The sequence below is a fragment of the Aquarana catesbeiana genome, linkage group LG10, assembly GCF_042186555.1.
Source record: "Aquarana catesbeiana isolate 2022-GZ linkage group LG10, ASM4218655v1, whole genome shotgun sequence".
In the NCBI taxonomy this organism is placed as follows: Eukaryota; Metazoa; Chordata; class Amphibia; order Anura; family Ranidae; genus Aquarana; species Aquarana catesbeiana.
Window position 1 is genome coordinate 112,102,045 of NC_133333.1, and position 20,148 is coordinate 112,122,192.

General features: G+C 40.4%; 1 protein-coding gene across 4 annotated transcripts in view; it reads right to left on the minus strand.

Moving 5' to 3' along the window:
* SLC37A4 (solute carrier family 37 member 4) overlaps positions 1-20,148 on the minus strand; it is a 57,286-nt gene that overhangs the window by 17,364 nt on the left and 19,774 nt on the right. For 3 of the 4 annotated variants that reach the window (XM_073602454.1, XM_073602455.1, XM_073602453.1), the window contains exons 3-8: positions 16,144-16,376; positions 13,618-13,861; positions 11,247-11,408; positions 7,704-7,789; positions 1,452-1,565; positions 1,191-1,256 (exon numbers count right to left, since the gene is read on the minus strand). In XM_073602454.1, coding sequence (XP_073458555.1) covers positions 1,191-1,256; positions 1,452-1,565; positions 7,704-7,789; positions 11,247-11,408; positions 13,618-13,861; positions 16,144-16,376 — 905 coding nt within the window. The remainder of the gene's footprint in view (positions 1-1,190; positions 1,257-1,451; positions 1,566-7,703; positions 7,790-11,246; positions 11,409-13,617; positions 13,862-16,143; positions 16,377-20,148) is intronic. The other variant, XM_073602456.1, reaches the window with a different exon arrangement.

A 20,148-nucleotide genomic window follows, 5' to 3' on the forward strand; every position in this document is an offset into this window, starting at 1 on the left:
CTGTACCATGCCTGCAGTCCCTGACTGTCTCCTGTACCATGCCTGCAGTCCCTGACGGTCTCCTGTACTATGCCTGCAGTCTCTGATGGTCTCCTGTACCATGCCTGCAGTCTCTGACTGTCTCCTGTACCATGCCTGCAGTCCCTGACTGTCTCCTGTACCATGCCTGCAGTCCCTGACTGTCTCCTGTACCATGCCTGCAGTCTCTGACGGTCTCCTGCACCATGCCTGCAGTCTCTGATGATCTTCTGTACCATGCCTGCGGTCCCTGACTGTCTCCTGTACCATGCCTGCGGTCCCTGACTGTCTCCTGTACCATGCCTGCAGTCACTTCTGCCTGTTGTCTCCCATTTCCCTCTACCAGCTGTCACCTCTGCCCCCATGTCTCCCAATGACCCTCCTCTCCCCATCCTCTTCCCCCCCAGCAATCACAGCCTTTTCCATCCCAACTCTCCCACCCCACAATCCCTATTTTACCCCACTCTCTACTACCTTGCCCTCACTTACCCCTCCCCTCCCACCCTGCCGTCACCCAACTCCTGAACAACAACCCCCCGCCACCTCTCAAACCATCCCTCTTCCTAGGTGATAGGTATCGGTAATTGGTATTGGCGAGTACCTGCTAAAAAGTATTGGTACTCGTACTCGGTGTTAAAAAAATGGTATCGGTGCATCCCTACTGAATGGTATGTAAATAAATTCCTGCAGTAATAATGGTCAAAGATTAAACAGGACATACACACACTGGAATAACTGTGTGCTAGTCCCCATCCATAAAATATTTGCCTTGGGCCCACATATGATGTAAAGCAGCCATAAACACACTTGACGTGATTTTTATAATTATTTTGAGAAAAGGAACGTGGAGATGGCAGCAACAGAATTTAATTTCCAGCTGTCATCTTTCCACTGTCTATTGTTATACCCCCAGCATCACAACTGATAGCAAGAGGTCATGTTGTTAACAGACACACGGCTGTATTGTGCTGCTGCACATAAAGCTGAAAGATTGCCTTCAAATTCACAAATACTCCAGTCACTGAAATACCCTTCATTTGCTTGAAACACTACTATTACAATACAGTACACAAGCTCTATGAACATGTAAAATAACAAAAATGTAGAAACAGCCATGAAGGGAATGGGATGAAAACAAAAGGTGGACAACAAAATATAGAAAGGATGTAAACCTCTTGTTCATTCAGACCCGACATCTCAGCAAGTGGCTCAAGAGCGAAAGATAAGATTCCATCAACCTGAGCGATAGGACAGCAGGGAAGAAGAAAGAAGAAAAGAAAAAAAACACGGAAATTTTAGGAACAGCAGCTGTTCACAAAGAATGAAAAGCATCCCAAGCCTGCCAACTAGAAATAACGTGTAGACGCAGTAACTCTATATTTAACAAAACTTCATTGGTGGATGTTTCAGCACTGAGCTTTGATTATTGGTACCTTGGGTGATCCAGGAGTCACTGTAATACGGAACAAAAACATGGAGCCCACTATTCCAGCCATCATTGAGAGAAGTAAAGTATGACGCGGGCTGCCATGGGTCTTTAACCCTGCCTATGAAAAAAAGCCATTAGTGAAAAAAGAGAAAGAACATAAAAACAGCAATGCCATACATCAACTCAAGTTAAAAAAATAAATAGATCAGTCAGTTGTAACAATCATACATTTTGATAGTGTTGATCATAAGGAAGAGAAAACAAAAACCCAATTCCTATTAAATCCACAGCCTCATGAAGAAGAATGAATTCCTTTTTGACTCAGAAAACAGCAACTGGATTATATTTGTACAGTAAATTAATCAAATACCTTTATTAAATTTAAGCAAATGCTGTAAATATTTTTTGTTCATTAACACATATGTAAAGAGTATTTTGTAGCTAGGTGTCTTCTTATAAGAAATAAATTTCCTAAACAGACTACCTTATACCCATTTGTCATTGATGGTCCCTTGGCTTCGGTACAGACTATAGTTAGAAATCAGCCAGGATTTAACCAAACCCACCTCCTTTATCCTCTTCAAGACATAATAATACATGGCAAATCACAGATTGTGTTTATTGAGAAAAACGAATAAAAAATAAAAAAAGTTCCCCTCTAAATTACCTCTTATGCCGCGTACACACAAGCGGGCTTTTTGACCAAACTGGTCTGACGGTCTATCCGAAGGACTTTCGGCGGACTTCCGACGGACTTTCCGAACAAACGGGCTTGCCTACACACGATCACACCAAAGTCCGACATACGACCGACTAAAATAAGGAAGTTGATAGCTAGTAGCCAATAGCTGCCCTAGCGTCGGTTTTTGTCCGTCGGACTAGCATACCGAAAAAGTCCGCTGCAGGTCCAATGAAGCCCACACATGGTCGAATTGTCCGCCGGACTCGGTCCGTCGAACCAGTCCGGTCGAAAAGTCCGCTCGTGTGTACGCGACATTACATGTTTAACCTGAATCCACGGTTGTATAGGTGTACAAATTGAAATTTCTTTTGGGGACACAGGAAAGTTAGGTTACACTCCCCCCTACAGGAAGATTGAAGATTGTACATTAGCAAACAAACTATAGGCCAGCCCAAGATAACACCACTACCAGCATGCCTCAGTTTTATTTGCTAGTGTCCTAGAAAGATGGGCATCTTTTCTTCAGCTCTGCTGCATGAAAAACTAACCTACTTTTCTAGCACCTTTTTTCTCACTCTTCAAATGTTTTCTTCAATCACTCTTCTCTACAATGTGTAAATGCAGCTATTCAATGTGACCATCCTCAGCCTGGCTTTTGGAGTGTTGTGGCCAGAACCTGCAGGTTTGGACATGTTGGGTGTAGTTTAACCATCAGACACTGATTTTTGGGCACTCAGTTCTGCGCTTTCCCGACTCCGTGCTGGTAATAGTCAGCGGCAGAGTGCTTTCCAAAATCGAGAACCGCTGACATTTCCTCCCCGCTTTCCTGGCTCTGAAGACTCACTTTATGAGTAGGCTAGGCTGGCCAAACACAGGAAGCTACCTCAATTACATTGCGCCTTTAAAATTCTCAGGTTTCATGCCAGCTTCCACAGCAGAAGGGGGAAAAACTGTGAGCATTGATATCATCTGCTGGGCGGAGTGTTGTGTGTATGCGCTCTTTCCCACCATACAGCAAAGAGGAAACATCTCCCCGCTTCTACTCCTGCTTGCAGAGAGTCATGAGAAACTCTGATCTTCAATCTGTTCCTGTTGCCTGCCTATAGTAACTTGTCACCTCCAGCCATCAGACCCTCATCTGCTACCCGATGTCTGGGTTTCATGAGTACCTGAGGCCTTATCTCTTACCCTGAGCCTAACCGCCACATGGTTCTGCCACTAGACATGCACACTACTACTGGGCCTGCTTGCAGGGTGCCTACTGATAGTGCTGACATTCACAGTCTGGTATCTTGTTGCTCTCTGCTCTTAGAGTTTGTTTTGCCATACTTAGATAGATCTTTGAGGCATAACTACTTCTCCCTGCAGAGTTTTTTTTCTACAGCCATGCAAGCCTTTATGGCCCAAATCACCTAGTTATTTGCGAACTCTGACTGCAGAGGGACACAAGCACTCTCCTAAGTCTTTTCCCATATATTCTCTGATTTATCCACAGCCTTGTAGGCTTATGAGCCATCAGCCACTGAGACTCTGTCTGATTCTAAGTCCCTCCAGTCTTTGACTGATAAACTTGCCGAGGAGTCGCAATCCACTGCTATTACTCCCAAATTAAAAAGTACCGGTTCCTAGAGATATGGAGCAGACCACTCTGAAACTAGAGGATCAGCCTGTTGTTCCTACTAATGCCATTTCCAGTCTTGGGTCCTTTAAAGCTCTTACGGCCACAAAGACTTTCCTATTGCACATGCTTTTCTAACTCTTTTGCTACAGAGGTTGGAAACACCCTGACGCCCTATTTGCTCCTCAAGGGTTTTTTATTCTTTTATTCATTTAGGGAAGATTTTGAACAAAAGCGGTCTATTTCTACTGTGGATACGCCAGTGTTCCATCTTAACAAGGCGACTAACTACCCTACTGGTGGAAAATGCACCTGTCTTTGGGGACCCAACCAATAATAGGTTGGAAGTCCACCCTGGAACCTGGTTCTTGAAACCACTACTGTAAAAATATCACTTTTACAGGGAAATCCTGGAAGTTTAGATAAAGGAATAAAAAAGAAATGTATCAACAACACTTACTGTTCTTGAACTAATTCGAAAAGGACCTGGGGCATACATTTACATCTGCTCAGCTACAACATATCCTCAGATTTTAGTTGAAATCATTGGTTTGTACGAAAATCCAAGAGACCAACTAAACTATTAACAAGGTGGTACCTCACTCCCCACCTCTTACACAAATATTACCCCGCAAATACTGACCTCTGTTGGAGATGCCAGGGGCACAGAGGAACACTACTCCACATATTTTGGTTGTGCCCTAAATTGACCCACTTCTGGGCGACAGTTAGAAAAAATACCCAAAAATTTATGGAATATAATATTCCTGGTGATGCAGCCTTTTTCCTGCTACATGTCAACACCATCTAAGCCAAACTCTATAAAAACTCCATTTAATGCTTCCATTAAAACACCTCTTGAACATGGCAAAATCTTGTGTCCCACTCTATTGGAAGAAACAATTACCACCGGCCATTGCTGATTGACTTCGTAAGGTGGAAGATATTAATAGGATGGAAGATCTAATACTCACTGCGCAACACCAACAGGAAAAATATTCAAAAATTTGGGGACTATGGAACCGGTTTGTCGTTTCCTCAGAGGGTACTCACATATACGTTCCGGAGCCTGATCACCTTAGATATCCTGAACCAATGCCATTTCACTCCCCCCACCCTTACTTTTCTACTCCCCCTCTTCTTTCCTCTTTTTTTTTTCTTCACTCCTTTTTACTTTACCTTCTCTGATCATTGAAAATTAGAAAATAGTTTTGGGCGACAGCGGGTCTTGCCCCACAGCCCATTCTTCATCTTTAATGACAACTGATAGACGGTAGAAAGTGATAGATTACTTCCTGATTCTTATTATTGTTAATCATTATATTGTCATTGTTAATAAATGTTAATCTTTAATTTTCCTTGATATTTGCTAGTAGACTATATATACTTTCGAACTGCTCTCTGACATGCGTGCAAGTTATAGGTCTGATGTTTTAATGCCTTCACAAGTGGATGTAATGACCTGTTTTCGCCCGTTGTGGGTTTCAATACAAATTATATTTGCAAAAAAAAAGAAAGAAATGTATATAATTTCTATGCAACCAACTGCTTACATCCTTACATCCTAGTTGTTTTAGCTAGGAGGTTATATATGCCGAACATGTTCATTATGAGTAAGTTTGTATATATTTAGGTGTTAGGATGTGTTTATGCATCTTTTTACTAGAAGTATCATTTTGGGCAGAGTTTGTTTTTAATAGGTATGGCTTTCTTTTTGCATTCCTTTAAATACAAATAAATTCATGTGTTAAGCAGTTGGTTGCATAAGAGTTCTATACATTTCTTTTTTTCTTACTTTATCTAAACTACTGTGGTAGCCCTATAAAGTAGATATTTTTACAGTAGTGGTTTCTAGAATTTTTCTGCTCTGGATGGGGAGTGTAGTTTTTTGTTAGTTAACCCTTCAGGGTGTGGCCTCTAGGGTCTATTCACAATATGGTTGCAGAACTCTGTTCTTGATGGTAGACCCAGCCCTTAATCCCATCCTGGCTGTGATTTTACTTTGCCAAACCAAAGCTGACTGGCCAATATCCCTTTAAAAAGAGATCTCACCACTGCTATAGCTGATCCCTTGCTTATAGAATGTGTAGAGCACGTCTGTAGCTTTCATTTTCAGTTGTCACGGTCTACTGGAGGCTTCCCAGCTTATCTTCTTCATATGTCCATATATATGTGTAAGCCACTTTGGTTGCAGTACTGGAATGCAGAATCCATGTGCAAGAACCATTTAATCAGCATGGCCTTGGTGGTACAATTTCTCTTTGGATCTAATCTTCAAACCATTATCTAGGATGCTACTGGTGGCAAGAGCATTCATCTTCTTTACTGGTAGAAGCCTTAAGGCCAGACTGCAAAGTCGTCTCTCTCTATAACTGTTATGAAACATGATTTGCATTTCCTCACTCTTGCATCTTCAGCATTTAGACTTCCCCAAGGATGGCTTCCGGTTCACCTATAAGGTTTGGCTTTCAGAGTCTGCCAAATCCTCTGACAAGTTTTCCTTGGCATAAAACTGAACCTCCACTTTCCAGAGCAGGAAGGGGGTGGTGTGTGCTATTTTCTGTGAACATTTGGACAGCTCCTTACCACCTCAGAGGCTTTGGTGCATGAGGTGGTGTCCCAGGGCTATAAACCTGATTTTCGCTAACTGCTGTCAACTCAGTTTCTCACCTCCAATCTTCCTGATTAGCAGCTCTCCTGTCTGACATTGCAGCCTCCTCTGATACCAGCTTCGAAATAAGGCCGTTCATATGGCTACAGTCAGTCCTTAGTTTGCTGTTTTCTTGGGCTTGTTAGCTCTTGTTTGCCAGGTTGCCCACGTCTTAAATGGATTTCTTTTTGATGTCTCAAAGATTAAAGACTTCCTGTGTCTCTCCATGGATGAAAAAGAAAAGAGGATTTTTGTACTTACCATAAAATACTTTGAAGGACACAGGTCCCAAAGATTAAAGACTTCCTGTGTCTCTCCATGGATGAAAAAGAAAAGAGGATTTTTGTACTTACCATAAAATACTTTGAAGGACACAGGTCCCTTGTGTCCCTCTGTATTTATGTTCATGCTCTTGGTACTTCATTGCTACAAAAAAACTGTTATACTATACTATACTATAAAAAACTATTTTTAATTTATGGTTTTTGGATAGATGTACTGTTTTAATTGGGATAATCAATAAAGATATTTAGGAAATACCTGTATGTTCTTGAGTGGACTGTCTTTTGGAGGTTTCTCTCCTCCACCCCCCTTCTTTTGCATATGCTATTTTGGTCCCATGAACAACCATTTTTTTGATTGTTGATCATTTACTGTCAGTCCAATCAACTATGGATCAGCGGTATTAAGGGTATAATTATCAAGGCAGGCAACTCTAGACTGGTAATTTAACCTTGGCTATACCCCAAACCTATTTTGGATGAATTTAAGGTGTTCCTCTCCTTTTTGTGTCTCTTTACAAAAAAACTGAGTCTTTCTGGTAATGAGGGTGGTTATCCTAGACTGGAATTCAGATTTTTGTTTTCCAGTGTCTAATCCTTTTGTAGGTGTTAGTATATTCCAAAAGGTTAAGGGCTTACAGTATCCCTTCAATGGACACCATACTATTCAGCGATTAGCTTTAAAGTTAATTTGTTGTTGTTTTTGGCTCATTTGCTTATTTGTTAATATTTGGCATGGTTTAAAATGTTGTATTTCTTTGATTAAAGTGTACATGCTGCTCTGACAGCTGACACACATACTACCCAGCTGTTGGACCTTGGTATCTTCATGATCAAAAAGCTTCATTTAAGGTGCGGCTAGTGTGAACCTAGCTTAAAACCTTTTGTCTAAACAAGCAAATTGAAGATTAGGTCTGAAAAGCCAAACCAGGGATTGCAAATTACTGAAGACTTGATGGGGAAAGAAAACCAAAGAAAGCCTAATGATTTCTGAAAGAAATACAAACAATGCACAGAGTTCTTACTTTTGCCACTGCTCTGTCAGACAGAAAACCTGCTAAGATACTGCCTATAAGACCACCGATCTCTAGAGCACTCATGTAGGAACTTCCTGTAGGAGACATAAAAAATAAACACTAATAATATTAAAACATTATACAGAAAAAATATACCAGAGTTCCTGAAAAGGCAATGCAACAAACAACACCTCTTTTAGATATGTCCTTTCTATGAGTTGATTAGTGTATTTACAATGTACAAGTATTGTATACAGCTTAGCTTGATATCTTCATTTATATCTCATGACTTTTAATGTGAACTGCAACAGAAGAGATTTTTAATAGTTTGACTATTACTATGAAGTAATTCAACAAAAATCACAAATTTCATGGCATAAAAGAATCCATTAGCCATTAATATTCTCTCTCCTCCATAAACTTGAATGAAACAGAAAATTACCGTATTTATCGGCGTATAACACGCACAGGCGTATAACACGCACATTCATTTTAAGAGGGAAGTTTCAGGAAAAAAACTTAAATTTTAAATAAGGAACTTTGAAGCAAAATAAGGGTCAGTGCCCATCTGCAGCCTCACCATTGCCATCAATGCAGCCTGATCAATGCCCATCTGCAGCCTCACAAGTGCCATCAATGCAGCAGCCTCACCATTGCCATCAATGCAGCAGCCTCACCATTACCTTCAGTGCAGACTGATCGATGCCCATCTGCAGCCTAAAGGGGACAGGGAGGGGGGCGGGACGAGCTCCGACAGATTATATACAGTGAGAATCTCCTATGATAGACAGAACAGTAGTCCAATGGCGGCCCAGGAGATGGGACTTAATACAGAGGCGCCAAGTAAACAGAGGATTCTCACTGTATGTAACCTGACGGCGCTCATCCCACCCCCTCCCTGTCCCCTTCGAGGCAGCTAAAATTGAAGTATTGGCATATAACACGCACACGCAATTTGCACCTGATTTTCATGGTGAAAAAGTGAGTGTTATACGCCAATAAATACAGTAATTGATAAACAATCACTCATTTATGAGAAACTTGGGAAAATCAAGTTTATCCCCTGAACTTATTATGAGACTGATGTCCTAACTATTACCCAATAATTATAATCTCCTGAAGTGATGCTAAACAGTATTTTTACACTATATACTAATGCCCCTTACACACGAGCGGAATTTCCGACAGAAAGAGTCCGATGGGAGCTTTTCATCGTATATTCCGACCGTGTTTATGCCCCATCGGACTTTTTATGTCGAAAATTCAGACGGACTTAGATAGAGAACATGTTGTATATTGTTCCGACGGAACAAATTACTATCGGAAAAACCACTCGTCTGTATGTTGTTCCAACGCACCAAAAACGATGCATGCTCTGAAGCAAGTACGAGACGGAAGCTATTGGCTACCAGCTATTGAACTTCCGTTTTCTAGTCCCGTCGTACGTGTTGTACGTCACTGCGTTCTGGACGGTTGGACTTTGGTGTGACCGTGTGTATGCGAGACAGCTTGAGCGGAATTCCGTTGGAAAAACCTTCAGAGTTTATTCCGACAGCAAAACCGGTTGTGTGTACAGGGAATAAATGTTTTTAAATTTGCATAATAAAAAATAAAAAAAAAAATCACCTGTGCAGCCCTAGTCTTGGCAACATGGAAAATCTCTGATTATTCAGCAATTATTATTGCCAGAAAAAGGAACAGTCCTTTCACCATGTGTACACTTGTTTGATGTAATGTATTCCAAATCATGGAGTATGCTGAAATGGGTCCGTGTTCCAAGAAAAGGAGAAATCCAAAGTAGCACAAGCAGACGTTTTACCACTTGCAATAATTGGTGAGCAATTTGGATGTGGATGGTTGACTTAAAACATGAATGAAATAGCCTATACTATACTAAAAAAAAAAAAAAAAAAAAAACTAAATATTTGTCAACACATTTGGTAGTATTACCATGGAGAGTCTTAATTCTTTAGCTGCCAAAGCCGTTTTTTTGCATTTCATGCATATATGCTTATAAAAATGATTTTAGGCCTGAAGATTACATAAAGCCTCCAAAACATTATATATTTTCTGAAAGCTGATACCCTTGAGAATAAAACAGTGTTAGTTCTAAATTTCAGTAAAAAATACACTAAAGCTAATTTTAGGGCACACAAACGCAATAAAGTATCACATTTTTTGGTAAAATATAAAAGATGAGGTTGCACCGAGTGAATAGATATTCAACATGTCAAACCTCCAATTTTTGTGTGCATGTGAAATGGCATCAAACTTCAGTACCCTATATTTATACACTATAAAAAAAAATGTACAGGTCATCAGTTTAGTATCGCAATTGGCGTCTTCATGCGTAGGCACCCCCGACACGTGCATTTACATTCATACATGCGTATATGTGGGGAGGGGGGGCCTCAAAAAATAGTTGGAGAGGATTTTATGTGTTTGGGTGTAACTTTACATTTTTTACAAGTAAAAAAAAGTCCCCTATAGCCCCATACACACCATCAGATTTTCTGCTAATTTTTGTCTTCAGATTTACCAAAACCATGTAGTAGAAGGGCCTGCCTGATTGCATACAAATTGAAACTCCTAAGGTTTGACCTCATATTATATGGTTTTGGTAAATCTGAAGGAAAAAAAATCAGCAGAAAATCTGATAGTGTGTATGGGGCTTAAGTGATAGATTTTTGGTGACAGGTTCTATTTAATTAGATATCCAGGGTCTCCCCTGTGCTCTACTGAATGTAATGCAATGTCCGAGGGGCGGACCCAGAAGTGACGTCAAAGATGCCGGTTTCTGGGTCAACAGGATGGGGAGCTCTGCTCTCAGCCCTCTGCCTGGCGGCACCTGCTATGTCATTCCCGTCACTGCAGATGGGCAAGCGGAGCCCGGGATACACGGCGGGGGCACCGTTGCTGGGGGTGTGTGGAAGCAATCTTCCACCTGACAGGCAGGAGTTTGCTTGTCACGATTACACATAATCCCGATGGCTGTAGCAACTGGGAATGTGTGTAAAACCCCCCACTGTCAGGTTTGTAGGACGTATGGACCTGGCAGCGGAAGGGTTAAAGCAGAATTCCAGGCAAACCAAACTACTCTTAAAAATGCTCTGTTCCCCCTTCTAACCACTATTCTGACTAACATGTGTAGGAAAGATCTGCATACATACCTATTTTCAGGCACCTCTGGTCCAGTTGCCTGATCTCCTCTGTGTTAGCCTGTGCCAGCTGCAGGGTAGAGGAAAGAGCCCTTGACAAGACTGGTAATGCCAGGGATTGTGACATCATCCATAGTCTCCTATGACCTATGCATTGTCAGCACTCTCTCCTCTACCCTGCATCTGCGGCTGGCTGACACAGGGAAGCTGGATCACATGACCAAATCAGAGCGAGCTGAAGCTGAAAATAGGTAAGTATACAGATTTTTTTTTTTTACTCAGGTTAGTCAAAATAGATGTTAGGAAGGGGATGGAGCATTTTGTAAGAATTTTTGCCTGGAATTCTACTTTAAGTGCAAATTGTATTTCATTATTTAGGATGACACATACTAACCTATTAAAGCAGATTGTCCTTTGTCTTGAATCAGAAAGAGCTGACCCCAGTCTGTACAACATGTCTTTACTCCAAACACAACCAAGTACCCAGTACACAGCAACCACAGGTATGGAGACAATAGAAACTCCTTCAATGTAGTCTCATCTGAAGCTCCAGAACCTGGAAAAAAACACATTTGTTACATAGCATCCTGTGTTCTTGGAACTGGTTATAAAGCTCTATACAATTGACAGATACCATTGCATGACACATGACGGTGTTATGAGACTAATCTTGCTAGCAATCAAGTATCTGAGTATTTCATCGGATCTTTTCATAGAAGTAGATTAATCATGAGAGAATAGTTTGCAGATGCTAGACAGCCAATTAGTATATTTTATTCTTCACCAAATGTTTCTGTCTGCAATTCAGCCTTGGATTATAATAGAAATGAAGAGTGATTACCTGCTGTGACATATTTATTTATTATAACATTGAGAGATAATATAATCCGATATGAACTCATTTGCTTAGCATTGTACTTGCTTATTTGTTGTATTTTCTGTGTATTTGTAGGTGTGAATTTTAAACTGTACTGCATTCAGAGGTGGTGTTTGATTTCATAACAGAAGAGATGGGTTAGACCTTCTGTAAAGTTTCTGCTTCTCCCCATTGGGAACATTTCTACTCACTTCCTCTCCATGTCACCCGACAGGAAAATGAGGGGAATCCCTTCTAAAAGGACACAATAGCAGGAAAAAAAAACTTTTCACATAGTAGAGTGGGGAAAAGTTAAAATCTCTATCAGTTTTGCATTGCTGTCTATATATACACTATGTTGTCAAAAATATTGGGACGCCTGCCTTTACACGCACATGAACTTTAATGGCATCCCAGTCTTGGTCTGTAGGGTTCAATATTGAGTTGGCCCATCCTTTGCAGCTATAACAGCTTCAACTCTTCTGGGAAGGCTGTCCACAAGGTTTAGGAGTGTGTCTATGGGAATGTTTGACTATTCTTCCAGAAGCACATTTGTGAGGTCAGGCACTGATGTTGGATGAGAAGTCCTGGCTCACAGTCTCCACTCTAATTCATCCCAAATGTGTTCTATCAGGTTGAGGTCAGGACTCTGTGCAGGCCAGTCAAGTTCCTCCACCCCAAACTCGCTCATCCATGTCTTTATGGACCTTGCTTTGTGCACTGGTCTGAATCATTTGGTGGAGGGTGGATTATAGTGGGGTTGTTTTTCAGGGGTTGGGCTTGGCCCCTCTGTTCCAGTGAAGGGAACACTAAAGGCGTCAGCATACCAAGACATTTTGGACAATTTCATGTTCCCAACTTTGTGGGAACAGTTTGGGGATGGCCCCTTCCTGTTCCAACATGACTGCACACCAATCTGACCTCACAAATGTGCTTCTGGAAGAATGGTCAAACATTCCCATAGACACACTCCTAAACCCTGTGGACAGCCTTGCAAGAAGAGTTGAAGCTGTTGTAGCTGCAAAGAGTGGCCCAACTCAATATTGAACCCTACGGACTAAGAATGGGATGCCATTAAATTTCACGTGCGTGTAAAGGCAGGTGTCCCAATACTTTTGACAATGTAGTGCATCTGTGGGTAATTTCCCCTCTCTTTCATTCTAGGGTGACAATGTTGTTACAGACACAGGAGTCTTTCCTTCTCCTAGCTATCCTATGTTTGTGGACTGCAAATTTTTTGTACTCCAAAATGGACAGTAAACTTTAAGACCTCATGCATACAGGGTGTCTGTTTAAGTCCCTCTGAACTCCTAGCAGGAGAAAAGCGGATTAAAAATGCGGTAAAAGCCATGTATTGCACATACATTTAGGTGCGTTAAGGCGTGTCAAGCGTTTGAGCCTTAATGGATTCCATTGGCTGGAATATTAATGTGTTCTGGCCAATGGAAAACCAAAATACTCAAACGCTAGGTGTGTCATTTAGGCACGTTCAGCATTTTTTCCACTATTCAGCTCCGCTCCTGAACGCACCTTTGGTGTTTTTTTCAGCCTGTAAACGCTCCTCTTCTAATACGCCTATAAACACCTATGTGTGCATGGACACATAGGGCGAGTTTAACTAAAACCGGAGTGCTCAGAATCTGGAGCAGCTGTGCATGGTAGCCATTGAGCTTGTTCAATTAAGCTTTGACAGTAAAACCTAGAAGCTGATTGGTTTCTTTGTAGAGCTGCACCATATTTTACATGCTCCAGTTTTAGTACCCCCCCTCCCAGAGGCTTACATAGAGGTGCTTTTACAGGCTGAAAGAAATATGCCAAACACCTTTAAAAGTGGCATTTTGTAAGCCTGGTGTGCATGAGTCTTAAAGCATTCGGATTTTCTGCCATAGAATACATGGTTGAGGCTCACCTTTCTTTCCTTTTTTGGGCCCTTCATCAATATTCTTCAGACCCACATCTGATGGCTCATTTTTAATGAGCATAAGACACACTACAGAGGCCGCAACACAGATCAGACCTGACATGGAAAGAGTGCTGCGCCAGCTGTAACTAGCTGCGACAAGGGTTGCAATGATAGGACCAAGGGTGCCAGCAAGATTCATGCTGCAAGATAATACCGCCCACCATGTGCCAAACTGCGAAGGCTCAAACCACTGGAAAACACAGAATATTGCAATTAGTGTAAATAAGCTGCATAAAACAAATCCAATTACAAACCCAATTACGTGGAATAATATGCTGCACTAAATGTATACAATTCAGTACGAATAAAAAAGCATGGGGGTGAACTAAGCAATGTGGGTACACACGGGCCAAATATCAATAGAATGTTCAATAGAAACTGGCCAACATTCAGCCCGTGTGTACGGCAGCCAGTCCGACAAAAGCCAGCCAAACCACTTCTGATGAAGGGGCACGACTGAAAAAGGTCTGCCGATTGGCATCTGGTCAGTGCTCTCAGCCAATGGCTGGTGTTCTGGCGGCGGGGCCGTCCCCCTGTCAGAACACAATAGCTTAGTGGGGAGATGGCTGTACTAACATCAGATTGTTAGTACAGGATCTCCTCCCAAGCTCTTCAGTTTTTTTCGTTCAGCCCACTGGGTTGAACGAAAAAAAAAAAACTGCTAGTGTGTACCAGGCTTTAGAAAGTCAAAGTTATCATCCTAATTTTTAAAGTCCAACTCCATTCAAAATGTTTTTTTTGTTTTTTTTTATGGTGGGAAAGAGATAAAAGTTCTATCTGGTTTTTAACATTGTCTGTGACCCCAATGGGGAGATTTCCCTCACTTGTCAACAGGACAGTTGTCCTTTTGTCAGCGTCCCCTCACAACTAGGGTGGATTTGATTTAAATCAAGATTTTTAAAGAGCAACTGTCATCTCTGTCCAGCAGTGGCTCCTCCTCTGACCCGCTGTTGACTAACCGATGGTCCCATTCACTTTAATGGGATGGCTGGTGATACGGCAGTGACACAACAAGGTGAGGGACGTGGCAGCAGGTGAGTGGATGCCCACTACCAGGGGCTGCCATGATGGATCGGAAATGACAGGTGCTCTTTAAATGTAAGGACTTATTCTTGCTGGTAGTTAGAATCTTTAATATTTGCAAACAAAAATGAAGGTTTCCTATTTAGAATAATAAGCTGTCAGGTTAGTAAAACAGCGATATCAGAACCGATTCAATCATACAGTACTTAGTGTACTTAGATTTGCAAAACAATGGGATAAAGGAATATTCCTGAACTTTGGGATTTTTGTTTATGCTTACTGTGAAATTGTGTGAATGCATCAATGCCGTGCATGTAATGTCAGCTTGCAGAGCTTGGATTCATTGAATGAGTTTACCAAAAATGTAAACATTGCAGAATATATAGCCTCATGCTACATAACTAAGCTTCATTTCATGCTAAACTTAATTATTATTGTATCGTAAATAGAAAACTATCTTTAGATAGATTTTTACTCCAAAAGCATTTTATTAAAATAAATTTGAAAAAAAAAATAATACAAATAAATAAATAAAAAATCGATTTATATAGAAATAAAAAACAAAAAAATCAGATTTTTTCCAAAAAAATCATTGTTTTATATCCACCCTGCTCACAGCATTTGATTGAAGTTGACCATGAAAGGTTTTTTACCTTAATGTCACACAATTACAATTGCGGTGTCATGCAGCGCTGTACCCAAATTAAATTTTTATCTTTTTTTTTCCACACAAATAGAGCTTTCTTTTTGTGGCATTTAATCACTGCTGTTTTTTTTTTTTTTGAATGAAAAAAAAAGACAGAAAATTTTGAAAAAAAAAAAAAAAAAAAAAAGTTTGTTTCTGTCAGAATTTTTTTAAATAAAGTAATTTTTCTCCTTCATTCATGTGCGCTGATGAGGCTGCACTGATGGGCACTGATGAGGCTGCACTGATGAGGCTGCACTGATGGGCACTGATGAGGCTGCACTGATATGCAGCATTGATGAGCACTGATAGGCAGCATTGATGAGCACTGATAGGCAGCACTGATGGACAGCAATAGGTGGCATTTATGGGCAATGATAGGCAGCACGGATAGGCGGAACTGATGGGCGGCACTGACTTGCCTCACTGATGGGCACAAATTGGCACCTGCGGGCGCGCAAGCACGGCGATACTGGGGCGACATCATATGACGTCTTCCCAGAACAATGGAGCATCCCGGCTGCCATCATTTGTCTATACGGCGGGAGGGAGGGAGGTAGGTAAGGTAAAAAACCTTTAGCCTGTACATCCATTTTAAGCACCCCTGCTTATCCCTTATGGGATAAGTTATTACTGCTTATTCATTATTCCCTGAGGCTAAACAAGCATTTAAACTTTGCGGTGGGGGGGACTTTAGAGTGTAATTTTTTAATTTAATTTTGGAAGACCACAACAGTTGTCAAATCAGCTTGGTTAAAGCTTACCTTTCGGAGCACCTTCCCACAGGGTGGCCATCCAAATCCCTGAGCCAGTCCATTAAGGAACCAAAGTATAGCAAAGACGGACACGCTGGAGCTCCATGAAAATGCAACATTCACTAAGCCCACTAAACAGAGACCCGAAGAGAAGAGCCAGCGGGCACTTATCTGGTCAGACAGGACTCCACTTATAAACTTGCTGATTGCATATGCTGCTGACTGGCTGCTTGTGATCAAACCTGTGGGCACAATAAATTTGCATTATATATACACAACTGTTATATGATAGATTATATATATATATATATATATATATATATATATATATATATATATATATATATATATATTATATACACACACACATACGTATACATACACATAAGTTCTATAAAACACATTAAAAGACATCATGGCATTTTCAAAAATCTAATGTAATATTAAAATCTTAATTAAAAAACATAATTAAAAAAATAAAACGATAATAAATGAATCTTCAAATTATTTACTGGTTTATTATAGCTGCTTTTTAACCAATATTTTCATTAGTTTTAATTCATCTTTTAATTCTTGCAGAACACAGCTTCTTATAAAGATGATAAAATTATTTTATAGAAGATTGATAAATAATTAGCGTGCAGAAAATGTTTACAAAGAAAATTTCAGAATTCTACTGCTAAATTGGAGGAGAATCTCTCAGTCAAACATATTCATTGGGTGAGCTTTCATGTCTGTGCCTATGGAGGGAGTGGGAAGCACTGTGGATACCATTCTATCTCAAGGAAAAAGATCAGCTAGGAAAATCAAACCTTGATGATCCACTGAACTCCAAGCTCAGCCAGGGAGCATCAGGTAAGATCATGGAGGTGATATCCAACATACCAATATTTCCTGATCCAAACGTTAAAGTGATACTAAACACACACACTGTTTAATTGACATTGTCCCTTTTATTTCTGTAGGTGGATGATGTAATTATTTTATTTAAAAAAAACAAAACAAAAACTAAGTACCTTTTTCCTAATTGATATACAGCTGTCACATGACCCAGATCTTTCCCAGCCTATCTGTATGGAAACATAAGCAGGAGGAGCTTCTAGTCCTCTGCTGCTGGTCACATGTTCAAAAAAAAAAGAAAAAAAAAAGGCCTTTGGAAAACAGATTAAAAATAAATAAATATTATCAATAAACTGTTTTAAATTGTCATACAAATGTATATTTGAAATTAAATCTTTATTATTTTTTGGCAATAACATTGCCAAATCTACATGTAATATCCCACCCCTATTGTGTTTAGCTGGTTAGTGGACATGGAGGAGGAGGGAGGGAGCGGGGCGTCATTTACCACTGTGTATACACCTACAAGTAACTCTACAGTATAGTCACATGGACTGCCCAGAAGTGATGGGGAGGAAATGCTCCACATAGACTCAGAACTGAAAACTGAGCATGTGCAGAGTTTGCACCACAGCTGCAAAATCCCTAGCTGAATTGGTGACATGAATAGAAGGTGGAGGTAGAGAGCAGCAGGATCAACCAGGCTTTTTGCAGAACGAAAAAAAAACCCAAATCTAATAGTGACTGAGTATGAACTGCATGTAATACAGCATTTTTTGACAGTTTTTATATGATGTGGATTTAGTGACACTTTAAATGTTCAGAGGAGGTAAATGTTCACTGATGTCTATGGGCACCTTAAAGTGTAGCTGCACCCTTGGACTGCACTGTCCTCCACACTCAGATTCCCCGGTAGGTCTTACACTTACCTGTCCCTGACCCAGATGGATGCTGCCTACAGAGCCGCCAAGTTGCTTGTCAAAATCTTCTGAGCACATACCCTGTATAAGCAGAACTCTTTATTCAATCCTTTGGAGAGTTTATTCTCCTGGAATGTAAAGTACAAACTGTCTATAGGAATAAATAGAGTTACTGCACATGCATGGATCATAGTCATAACATTTTGACAAGCGACTTGGAGTCTTGTGCAGTGTCCTAAATGACCCTCATTTCTCCCTGTGCAGTCTCTCAGTTTTCCTTATAGCAGTTTTCCATACACTGGGCACCACAGCTGCTCTGTGCCCCCCTTCATATAGCGACAGGGCTGGATTATCCAAAAGTCACCTTATTGATCCTTCTTAGCCTGCTGGCCACAGTTCAAATCCCATACAGTGCATAGTGGTTTAAAAAATTGTTCCAGGCAAATCTACAAATAAATTTGTAGAACCATAAATCCAGAACCAGAAAGTTTGGCCTCAGACTTATTGTAGCGGTGACACCCTGAACCTCTTCCCAACTTACAAATGAGAAAACTGAGCCCAGAATGCCAACCTTTTTGACTGAAAATCCAAACATGCATCTATTAAGGGGGGAAGGTTTGCTCTTCCCTATGAGGAATTCATATGTAATTTGGCCTGATCTATTCTGGTCTATTTACAGTACAAATTGGATCAAATATATTATATTATATATATTTACAGTACAGCATTAAAAGATAGAACCCAGCCTTCACCACACAGCATTTTAGCTTCAACTGGAAAATATGAAATATAAATATGTAATGTTTAATATTAAAATGAATTCCTGATTAATAATGTCAAAATGTGCTGAGAAAAAAAAACCATATGCTTGTGAATAATCTGCAGCTGGATCTCGATCTCTCTTGTTCCTACTTTGGAGTGGGTGTAAAAAAACAGAGGTGTAAATAACTTAAGGCTACATTCACACTTGTGCACTGCAGGAACGCACGCAAAATTGTGCACTTTTTTGAAACACACAAAAACCCACAGCCCTTTAGCAAACATATGACAACGTCATTGATTCTTAATGGTACCCCATGCATCTTACTAACACACGCGTTTTGGTGCAGCACAGTTTTTAAAAAGGGTTAAACAATTCTTTTGCGCAGCCCGTTGAAATGAATGGGCTTCCCTAAATGTGACAGGCAGAAACCACGCATGTGCACAATCTTTCCTACCTGCAGAAGTGTGAATGAAGCCAAAGTCAGCTGTCACTCTTTTATAGAAACATAGAAAAGTGACAGGAGAAAAAAGACCGACTAGTCTATCGAGTCTGCCCATATTTTTTTTTTATAACATGTTTTGTATTTTTTTATGTTTTATTTGTTACCATACAGTTCCCCTGTCTACTAGAAAGTATTAGTAGACTGTTTAAGGTGGGATGGACAGAAAGGAACCAAAAAGTCCTGCACAAACCAGCCAAAAAAAAAAAACTCTACTGGGATTGCGCCTGTCTACTAGCAAATAGGGCTATTGAATGAAGGGAGCGGGGCAGCATGGGACATCAGGGGACATCACGAGGACACTCCTGATCTTCCTTTATTATAAGCAACCAGATTGACCAAACAGAACGAGAGAGGGTGTCAGCAAGTATTGTAAAACTTCTTATGGGAATTCTTCTTAAAATAAACCCAACATGCTTTGCAATGACAGAAGTATGAAAGCTTGTACTGAGAAATAAAAGTATTTAATCGTGCTGATATTTTATGTATATTTATTTATTAAATACTTATAAACCAATAAATTTTTAAATGCAAAAAAACATTTTTTTAGGGCTCATTCACACAGGCATACTGATCTGTACACCCATGTAAAGGGCCCTCTTTGCCCGCACAGGATGCACCAGTGTTCCATTCATCTTGGTGCAGGCATAACCAAATCATATCAATTGGAACGCAGTGGGGCTGCATGGGTACAGCCACTGCTCCCAATTTGAAATCTGCACTGGCGCAAATGAGTGCAGCCACTGAAGTCTTGTAAAAGTTTAAAGTCTATCATGTAAGTTAGGCGGGTAAACCAACCCACCACCTCCACATACAGAAAAGAACACTGAAGGTCTGACAAAGTTCACGATTTTAACCACTATCATTATCAGAACATTTTGTTAAAAAAAAAAAGAAAAAACTGATACGACACTGCACCTGACACTTGATGTGCAGGTTTTTGTTCCAGATCACTGACTCTTAAAGAAGACCATGCATGACAATACAAGATT